We start from the raw sequence: 11,026 nt of genomic DNA on the forward strand, positions 1-11,026 counted from the left end.
ATTCGAGACCGCACAGGGGTCCGCGCTGACAGCGCGAAGCCTGCTGGAGATTTCTCTCTTCCTCTCTCTCTTCTCCTCCCTGGCTTGCTCTCTCTCTCTAAAAGAAGAAACATTTAAAAAGTTTTTTTTTTTAATATTGCATTAAAATATTATTTATCTTGGGGCGCCTGGGTGGCTCAGTCCGTTGAGCATCCAACTCTTGGCTTCAGCTGAGGTCATGACCTCACGGTCTGTGAGTTTGAGCCCCACATGGGGCTCTGAGCTGACGGCAGGGAACCTGCCTGAGATTCTCTCTCTTCCTTTCTCTCTGCCCCTCGTCCGCTCTCTCTGATTCTCAAAATAAGTAAACTTAAAAAAAAATTTTTTTTTTTGACAACAAAATAAAATATCGTTTATCTGGATCCCTGGGTTTTCCGGTCCCCACGTAAATTTTGCCTCACCTACCTCACCCTTGACTCAGCCCTGGCCAAATGAATTCATTCTTCACGAGATGATCCGTGCAGGGCTGCTGGGCTCAGTGCTCTGAGTGGGATAGGAGGGGACAGGAGGAGAGGCGGATCTGGGTCATCTGAATCTTCTCTCCTCCCCGAATCCCATGAGTTTAGACGATCCCCAGGGAAATGAGCCCCTCCGAGGACTAATTCTCCCTTGGGCAGGAGAGTGACAGGTCGGAGTAAACACCGGAACAACTAACACTTACTAGGCTTTTACCATGTGCTTTGCACATTTCTAGGTGCTATGCATGTTCCTGTTCATTAATTTCACCATGACTTGTGGGTGGGTACTCTGAGCACGAACCATATACAATTGCCACGAAATGGCTGTTTCTGACCCACTCTGATGGCAATTTCGTGTGGTGTGGCCTCGTAGCATTATCCCCATGTCACTGACAAGCAAACTGAGGTGAGATTCTAACCTGGGCAGTCGGGTAAGAGGCCCTGCTCTGAATCACTCTCCTCTCCTGCTGCCCCTGCAGACCTTCTCACCCTCATAGTAGTCCTGTCCCTGATCGGGGTTGGTGGCTTTATTTTGTAAGGGGGGGTGACGGTACCCGCCCCGATGGATCCAAGCAGAGCCGCCCAGGAGCCTGAAGTAACGTAGGGCCGGCAGCCCAAGAAAGGGGTGCCCCGATGTCTCCTCCAGGCAGCCCGAAGGATTTGTAGCCTCAGCTGGCTTCTAGGCTGCAGGAATGTGTCTGGTGAAGCTTTGGGCCCCCCGAGCCGGGAGGTGATGGAGAAAGTGGACCCACCTTCGTTTCATTATTTGTGGTGGCTCCCTCGGGGCACAGGGCCCACAGGGAATACACCACATTTGCTCTTGGAGGACAGTGGTCCTCTGCAAATGCAGCCCCGGCATTTTCGGATGAGGTGCACCAAACAACGTTTCTAACCTGAAACTCCCCCCCGCCCCCCGCCCCAATCCACCAGCGACTGTCCTAACATCCCAGAGGTTTCTCGACGGTGGGTCACTTCAGGCCGCCGAGCCAAGGCCGAGCACCCAAACCACAGCCTCGGCGGCCCTGGGGACCCACTGGGCACACACCCAGAGAGGCACTGGGGGCAGCGCTCTGGTCACTTTCAAATGCCAAGCCAGAGTTGAACGGTGAACCTGGAGAGGCACAGGACCAGAGCCCCGGCCGTGGGTGCAAAGGGTTGAGGGCTGGACGCATGTTTTGGTTATTATTCTTTTCAGCTCTGCCAGCCTAGCGGTGACCATCAGCCGTCAATCCCCGACAGGCCGAGCTCAGCCCCCCGAGAGCACGGGAGACCAGAGCCGCTGCCTTCCCATCTGGGTGCAAGCTGGTAAGCACACACAGTTCAAACATTCCTTCCCTCCCCCCTCTCCCCCCCCCCCCCCAGGGACATCTGGGCCCCGAGAACTCTTATCAGACGCATCAGAGCCTCCCATTCCCACTCACCACCATTACCATTTCTGATTTCACAGTTAACACGGGGCCCCAGCACGCAGCCCCGGCGGCAGAGTCGAAGTGAAACAGGACGGCAGGTCTGCAGTTAACCTCCTCTCTTCATTTTCTCCCCAATTTGGGCAGGCAGGTGATAGGAGCAGGATGGAGGGAGTTAATACTTGAAGCTCCTTCCCTGGTAGCACCAGCTCCCCGCGTCTCTGTCTTTTGTGCAAGTTTAATAAAATAAATTTTGAATATCAATAAAGTACGTCCTATTTTTCTTGGCATGTTCCGGCCCCGCTCCATCCTTCTATTGCAGAAGTCATGCTACAGACAGATCACTTTTCCACAGATCATTGATGTGGTGCCATGAGGGCTGCAGATGATTTGCTAAAATGCTCCAAAGGTATTCAAATTTCTTTAAAGAAGAAATTCAATTTATGTGCATTTATATTACAATGTCTGTCAGGAAGAAAGGTTATAATCACCAGCATATTTTAGATTTACATTTTCTTCTGTACATGAGGTAATGGTATTAGAGGGAAACTTTGAAGCTTCGGGTTGAATTGGACGCATGGTCCTATTTTCATTGCTGCTAAAAGCAGGTTTTTGAAGTTCTTGAGGAAAGCATATGTTAGCATATGTTAGGGAAATATCAAGAACAGGAGGCTGGGTGGCTGGGAGTTTAAAACATTTGTCTTTCCTTCTGGCCTCTCCATGTGGGGCACAGATAGGCTATCCCTCTACGCCTTGACCCCTCCAGAAGCCATTTGGGGGTTTCAGCACCTGACACAGAGTCTGGGCTGAATGAGTTCGTTCTAAGGGCTCCGGGTCTTTGTCAGCCTGGGAATGCCCAGGGAGCCCACTCGAGGCTCCCGTGAGGGCAGGAAAGGGTGAACCACTGACTCACCCAGGAAGAGTCTTCCTTGGTCCTGGGTGTTTTTAAATTACTTCCAGTGCTTTCTTCTGGGAAAACACATCAATCATAGGTGCCCAGAAAACGTCTGTCTTCAATTCTTTCACTGACTGATGGACCACTACATACAAGATGGTGACTGAGCCTACTTCATGTAAACAAAAGTCTGGAGTCTGTCTTGTCTAAGACCCAAAGCTGGTAACAGGCAAAACCAGGATTCCAATCCGGGAACTTGGCTCCATGGGCCGCTGTATTCATCCAGTTGCCCGGGGCCATCCAGATGGAGACCACATTGAGATTCCTTGAGCCGTGCTCCCTAAACAAGGATCTGTGGGAAGCTGCGTGGACAGATGTCCCTTACTGATCCCACCGCATCGTCAACGTCTCTCTCCTCTGCTCCAGAGCAGAGTCTCGGCCGCCTGGCTTCACTGCTCCCAAATCGCGCATTTAAAAAAAAAAAAAAAAAAAAAAAAAAAATTGGGCCAGGGAAGAAGGACAACGTTTTCCCACCTTCTCGTCCATGATTAAAACTACGTATTTTGTTTGATGGGTATTTCCAGCTGCATGTCACTGTCTCTTTTATTGGGTTTCCTCCTAATGCAAAAGTAAAAACCACGGAGTGTAGAATGTTTAATTTTACACTCAGTTATGGAATTATTGGGGGGGGGAAGGAAATTAAAATCAATCTTAATTCTGTCTCCCAGAGGCAACCATTGTTAACATTTTAGTATATATCTTTCTGTACTTTATGCATACGTATGTATGTATATATGCACATATATGTATATATACGTGTATGTATACATACGTATGTGACATATTAATGAAAAATTGGAATAACCTATATGTCCAGCAAAAAGGGATTGTTTAAAGACTTTAAGCTACAACCATAGTGGGGAATGCTATGCAGCCGTTAAAGGTCTGTTATAGAAAACTACCCAGGGTTATAAAAAGATGCTCATAATCTGTTGCGAACCAATATCTCAATAAAACAATTTAGTATGATCTCACTTAAACACATGTTTTCATAAAAGTGAGTTATAACACTGGGTAGTCTTCTATAACAGAATTGTAACAGCTGCATAGCATTCCCCACTATGGTTGTAGCTTAAAACACTTAACCAATCCCTTTTTGCTGCACATACAGGTTATTCCAAGTTTTCATTAATATAATCGATACCGTGGTGGACTTTGGTGCAGCTAAATCTTAGCTCATATCCACAATTATTTACTTAGGACAAATCCATAAAAGCGAAATGTGGGGGGACCTGGGATATGTATTTTTTTGTTGTTCTTTTGGTCAAGATTGCCACACTGTCCCCGGAAAGGTCGTCCCACGTACTTTCTCCTTCAGCAGCGTGTGAGACTCCATGTTTCATTGACCTAAACTCTAACTTAATCGGTTAAGAAAGCCTCTGTTAAGTTATTGTTCAACCTGGAGAAGTGTAAACAATGGATTTCCTAGGAGCTTGGCCTCCTCTGGGGCAATAGGAAAACGATTACCTTTAGTCAATGAAGGATTTGTGGGGGGGGGGGGGGGGGGCGGTTCCTAGGGGAGAGAGCCCTCAGCTTGGAGACAGGTGTTCATGTGACACCCATGAGCCTTTAGGGTGGTATGAAACTCAAGGTTCATATTTTATTTTCTGGCCCTCCAAGCAATCACTAAATTTGGTAGGATGGAAATTCCTGGCTACAGTGTGACAATGAAATGGATGGTCTTGTTTTGTGTTTTAAAAGGAAAACATATAATCCCCAACAGGAGCTGGAGGGAGTAGCACCATATGTGTCCTCCCCAAAACCACGGACACAGGAGTGGAGAACGATGTTTAGTAGCTAAAAGGAAAGACACGCGGATCGGCTTGAAGGAACAATATTCTTCTTTCTCCTGGTCCCGTGGGTCGGCCGAGCATTTCTTCCTCGGGTTCTGCCGGGACTCAGTCATGCTGACACCAATCAGCGGGAGGTCCTGCCGGGCTGGAAAGTCCCCGCTGACCTCGCTCACCCTGGGTGTCCGCTAGGTGCCTCAGGGCCTCTCCGAGGGGCTCCTGACCCTCTGGAAGGTTGGACCGGCTTCCTTGCGTGGCAGTCTCGGGGCCGTGTTCCAAGAGAACCAAGGCAGAAACTGCAAGCCCCTTCAGGCCCAGGCTCCACTCCCCCGGCCTCAAGTTTTTCAAAAATTTATTTTTATTGCTTTTTAAAAAAAACATTTTCTTTTTCTAAAGTTTATTTACCTATTTCTTTATTTTGAGAAAGAGAGAGAGAGAGAGAGAGAGAGAGAGCCCAAGCAGGCCCTGAGCTGTCAGCCTGACATGGGCCTCGAACCCACGAACCATGAGATCATGACCTGAGCCAAAATCGAGAGCTGGACGCTTAACCAACTGAGCCACCCAGGAGTCCCCCCCAATTTATTTTTATTGTGATAAAATTTATAAGCATGAAAGTTACCACTTGAATCATTTTTAAGGGTATAGTTCGGTGACCAGTAGGTACATTCGAGTGGCCCTGTCGCCATCACCACCATCCATCTCCGGAACTTTTCCACCTTCCCCAAAGGAAACTGTACCCATAAAACACTACCGCCCCCTTTTTCCTTCCCCCCTAGTTCCTGGCAGCTGCTATTCCAAGTCCGCCTCCGGGAATTTGACTACTCTGGTATCCCATAGAAGGGGAAACGTTTGCCCGTTTGTGACGGACTTATTTCATTTAGTATAAGGCCTTTAAGGTTCATCCCTTTTGTAGCAGGTGTGAGAATGTCCCTCCCTTTTATTAAGGCTGAATAATATTCCATTGAATGATCAGACCACATTTCGCTCATCCATTCAGCTGTCCGAGGACACTTGGGCCGTTTCCACCTCTGGGCTGTTGTGAATAATTCAGCCTCTCTTTGGCCACATCGTGTAGGTTTAAGCGAGCCCGAGACCAGCCCAGAAACAAACCCTACGGGAAAGGGAGGAGAGGACCTGAGTCCTAAGCCTCCCTGACCCCGAAAGAAGGAGCCGCCATATCACCCACTGGAGGTTAATTCCAGACCCTCCCTGTGCTTACATTTTTAATAGCAAAATAAAAATCACCATCTCTATCTTGCCATGAATAGATGAACTCATGTTTGTGAAAGACATTAAAAGAAAAAAAAAAAAAACAGAAAGAAAAAGAAAAATACGATTATGTGTTGCTCCTTCCTCCTTCCCCGGGTGATGTCTTTCAAGTAGCCACATGCTCCCTTCTGGTGTCCAATTCTCCGTTCCTTCCCATCTGTGCTCACTGACAATGGGCTTGTCTTTGCTTCGTCCGATTTCTGTCTGAAGTACAGCCAGGTGCCCCCAAAAGATGAAAGAGCTAAGTTGACCAGGAGGCTTCCTGGTACATTTCGATTTCAAAGTAGGCTGCGGGTTCTTGATGCATGTTAAGTGGTGACGCTGTCTGCAGCCCAGCGGCCCAGCTGCCCCTGCTTCCTTGCAAGTTACCGTCTCTTTTCCTGATCCCCTGTGAAGAGTGAGTGAACGGAGGCCCACAGAGGGCTGTTCGGAGCAGACTGAAGGCCATTGCCTTGGCACGGCTCCTCGATTATAAAGCAGGAGGAGACGTCGTCCCCCAAAGCCTCAGTTTCTTCATCCGTAGATGGATGGGGTGACGCAGAGCCAGGATTCGGGTGAGGCTGAATCACAGCAGGGCCGTCTGCACATATCGACAGTTTGTTCGCCACGGATTTCTTTTTGCATTTGCTGTTTATTTATTTATTTATTTTTATTTTTTATTTTTTGCATTTGCTGTTTAAAAACTGCGCGAAAATATTCTTTTTCTTGGGGCAGCCGGGTGGCTCAGTCGGTGAGGCCTCCAGCTCTTGGCATCAGCTCCAGTCGTGATCTCATGGTTCCTGAGATCGAGCCCCGCCTCGGGCTCTGCGCTCACAGCGTGGAACCTGCTTGGGATCCTCTCTCTCTCTGCCCCTCCCCCCGCCTTTAAAATAAATAGATAAATAAACATCGAAAAATATTTTCTTGATTATTGAGTGCTTTGGCACCTCCTTCAATCTCGTATCTGCAGCGAGGGTCTCACTGGCTTCAGTCTGGTCCCATGGGCGCCCCGCAGGGGTTAAATGAGGTGACGCACAGGATCGCCAGCCCCTGACGCTGTGAGCTGTGGTTATAGCCACCGTGTTAACCTTGTCTGTTTCGCCGCCCGGACAAGGAAACTATGGCGGAGAGAGGTCAGACCACCTGCCCAGGGCTACCCAGCGGTTCAACACAGGTCTGTGTGACTGCGGAGCAACCCTTCTCATCCACCCTCCTCCTCCATGCAGACGGAGTCATGGTGGCGGGGGATGCGCATTGGGAGGGCAGGAAAGAGTGTTTTTTTCTCAGCCTAGACAGTGTTTTTCATTTCATGTTGCTGTCCCTGGAAACGGATTGTGTCCAGAAATGAGCTGGGGTGTTCCTCCCTAGGACCCCTCCCTCCCAAACTCGGGGCAGGTGGGACGGTCCACGGTTCCCTTTCACAGGGTCAGATCACAGCAGCTGTCACCCTCTGTCTCCCACACCAGGCCGGGATGGGGACCCCTCCCTCGCCGGCACCCGACCCATCTTGCTCATGCTCTGTCCCTGTGGCTCAAGGCAGAGCCCGGCACAAAGCAGGCGGTCCAAGCATGCTGGCAGAACGGAAACACACGGGCACAGGGACGGGAGAAGGAAGAGGGTGTACATTCAAGCCCAGCGGTCCGTCCTGAGTACAGGCTTCTCTTCTGCACGCCAGGGTCGGTCACAACACCCACATCACAGTCTCTGTACAGATTAAACAAGTAGAACACCAAACCCAACGTCTGGCACATAGAAAAAGCTCAATACGTAATAACTTGGGTTGTTGTTTTTTTTTTTCTTTCTTTCTTTTACATCCTAGAACCACAAAGATACAGCCAAGGGCTTCTCGAAAGCAGCACTCTTGGTGCGCCCCGGGGGGGCTCAGTGGGTTAAGCGTCTGACTCTTGGTTTGGGGCTCAGGTCGCGATCTCACGGTTTGTGAGTTCGAGCCCTACGTCGGGCTCTGCACGGACAGTGTGGAGCCTGCTGGAGTCTCTCTCTCCCTCCCTCTCTCTCTCTCCGCCCCTCTCCCGCTCGCTGTCTGTCTCTCTAAAAATAAATCAATAAACTTAAAAAATTAAAAAATTTTTCTTCTGGGCCGCCGACATGCCATCCAGACTGAGAAAGACCCGGAAACTTGGGGGCCACGTGAGCCATGGCCACGGTCGCATTGGCAAGCACCGGAAGCACCCAGGAGGCCGGGGTAATGCTGGTGGCATGCATCACCACAGGATCAACTTTGACAAATATCATCCAGGTTACTTTGGAAAAGTTGGTATGAGGCATTACCACTTAAAAGGGAACCAGAGCTTCTGCCCAACTGTTAACCTTGATAAACTGTGGACCTTGGTCAGTGAGCAGACACGGGTAAATGCTGCCAAAAACAAGACTGGAGCTGCTCCTATCATTGATGTGGTGCGATCGGGCTACTACAAAGTATTGGGAAAGGGAAAGCTCCCCAAACAGCCTGTCATCGTGAAGGCCAAATTCTTCAGTAGAAGAGCTGAGGAGAAGATTAAGGGTGTGGGGGGAGCCTGTGTCCTGGTAGCCTGAAGCCACATGGAGAGAGGTTCATTAAATACTAACAACTGCTTTTCTCTTCTGGTCTGGGTGTGAGTTCTTTAGCACCTGTACCTCTCTTACCTGTACATTTGAAAGCCACGTAACAGATCCAGGAGTAAAGGGTATGAGGGCCTGAGCTCCTTTGCCAACTCAGAAAATGTGCAAGAGATAGCACCAGTACGTAAAAGGACTTGGCCCATTACCTACCTTGAACATTTATAAAGTTGATAGCATATTTGTGTATCTTAGAGTTGAAAGGCCTGTTTTGCATCGTATACTCTGAAAATACAGCGAGTGGGAGAATAAAAAAAAAAAAAAAAAGCAGCACTCTTGACATTTTGGGCTGGATGGTCCCTTGTCCTGGGGGCGGCCCAGGACACTGCAGGGTGTTTAGCAGGATCCCTGGCCTCCACCTTCTAGATAATAATAGCAAGTCCTCAGGTATGAAAAACAAACAAATATCTCCAGACCTTATCAAATGCCCCCCCTCCAAGGGATAGAATTATCCCAGGTTGAGATTACTCATGTGGCCTCTTGACACAGATTATTTTAAATTTTTTTATGTTTCTTTATTTTTGAGAAAGAGAGAGAGACATAATGTGAGTAGGGGAGGGAGAGAGAGAGAGAGAGAGAGAGAGAGAGAGAGATTGAGGGAGACACAGAATCCAAAGCAGGCTCCAGGCTCTGAGCTGTCAGCACAGAGCCCGACACGGGGCTCGAACTCACGAACCGTGAGATCATGACCTGAGCCGAAGCTGGACGCTTAACCGACTGAGCCACCCAGGTGCCCCTTGACACAATTATCTTAAAGAGAAAAATGGATGAGCCTTAAGATGTTCTTATTCTCTCAGTACTCCGCGACATAAATGAATTCACATTGGGTGGGCAAATGTTAAAATGATAAGAAAAATAGTGAGGACAACATTCTGATGGCAGATGACGGTCACTGAGGGCTCCCCGGGGTTCCAGCGTGTGCTTTCAGCTGCCCGTGCATCACCTCTCACCCTGACGGCGGCCCTGGAGGGTAGCTGTTGATTACACATTCCAGATGGGGAAACTGAGGCTCCGAGAGCATCAGATGACTGGCCCAGCACCACACACCCGTGGGCGGCAGGTCTGGAAATGCCAGGGAGGTGGGCGTGGCTCCCAAATGCGTGTCTTTCCACAACTCCTTTTCTGTGTCTTTCCAGAATCTTTCTAACTACTAGCTGGGAATTCCAGTTTCTAGTTGAATAATGTCCATCTGAATGTATATGTCTCTACCTCTCAGCCGCCCTCCCCCAACCAAATGTTGAAGAGTGAAACTATCTGAGAAAATGAGCAGAATTTCTAAAAACTAACATCCAAATGTCTGGAAGGCTCTTGCATGGGTGATCAAATTAAGAGAAAGTATGCTTAAACAGAAAGTACCCCTGCCAAATTGAATTCTTGTTCGTCGTGTTATTTTTGGACGGAGAACAGGACCCTCCGTGTATGGTTAGAGCCGAGATGATTCTACCCCCAACAGCCCAAGAGCAGCACACAGGCTCTCCGGGGGCCACAGGACCCTTCCTCCACCTTTAATTTCCAAAGCTCCCTTAGGAAAATATCTCCACTGGTGCCATCTGGCCTCTCCACGTTCCAGAACCTACCAGTCAAGATGAAGAGGGCCTGAAGGCACCAAGAGTCTTATCACTGCTCCTTATATGGTCCCCAGAATACTGGCAACACCTGGCAGCTTGTTAGAAGTGCAGATTCGCAGGCCCAACCCCAGGCCCGCTGAACTGGAACCTCTGCAGGTGGGGCCCAGAAAACTGCGTTTTCACAAGTCCTCCAGGAGATTCTGATGCTGCTGGTCTCGTCCCACAAGGCCTTCCGCCCTTTCCTCAGACAGGCTTCACTTGAAGGAAAGAGCTCTCCAGATTTTGGCCCAGATAAGGAACGTGGGATCTGAGAAGGGGGGAAGGAGTCATCTGAATCTTGGATGCAGACGCATTTAGAAAGAAAAGGATGGAACAGAAAGCACGAGGAGCAGAAGGGGAGGCCCGCGTCGGGACGCGATGCCTCAGCAGTGCCACCGACCAGGAAGCCGAGCAACGGACAGAGCGTCAGAACTGAAAGGGACCAACATCTCCTCTGCCTCCAGTCCCGCCCACAGAGCTGTCAAAGAGCCCTACTACACAGAAAATACTTGGCGTGGCGTGGGACACTCAGCTGGCAATGAGCGAAGTTTGGGGATCTGATGTCTTGCACTGGAAGAGAAATTATTACCTTGCCTCCCACCATTTCAAACCCTTCTGACCATCACTAGGGCATGCCTCTTTTTACATGACAGACTCCTTTGCTATTTGCAGGCTGACCCCACACCCCGATCGCCACCTCTGTTGAGCCTCAGAGCAGCATTAACCTAGACGTTAAGAAGCCACAACCCATTTTCTAGAAGAAAAACTCAGGGCTTTTACTCGAGCCCTTACGGGCAAAGATATTTGGTAATCATCACCCAACTTGCCTTAAGATTTAGCCAGCATCTTGGTCAGGGAGCGCTCCTTTGTCACAGACCGTTTATTTCAGTGGTTCTCTACAATCGAA

General features: G+C 49.3%; 1 protein-coding gene across 1 annotated transcript; it reads left to right on the forward strand.

The window, feature by feature from the left end:
* The first annotated feature begins 7,987 nt into the window (after nucleotides 1–7,987).
* Nucleotides 7,988–8,489, forward strand: LOC106984722 (60S ribosomal protein L27a-like). The gene has a single exon (XM_053211376.1). The coding sequence runs from the start codon at nucleotides 8,003–8,005 to the stop codon at nucleotides 8,447–8,449; it is 447 nt and encodes a 148-aa protein (XP_053067351.1). The 5' UTR covers nucleotides 7,988–8,002; the 3' UTR covers nucleotides 8,450–8,489.
* The last annotated feature ends 2,537 nt before the right edge of the window (nucleotides 8,490–11,026 follow it).

Source organism: Acinonyx jubatus, chromosome E2, assembly GCF_027475565.1.
Source record: "Acinonyx jubatus isolate Ajub_Pintada_27869175 chromosome E2, VMU_Ajub_asm_v1.0, whole genome shotgun sequence".
NCBI lineage: Eukaryota > Metazoa > Chordata > Mammalia > Carnivora > Felidae > Acinonyx > Acinonyx jubatus.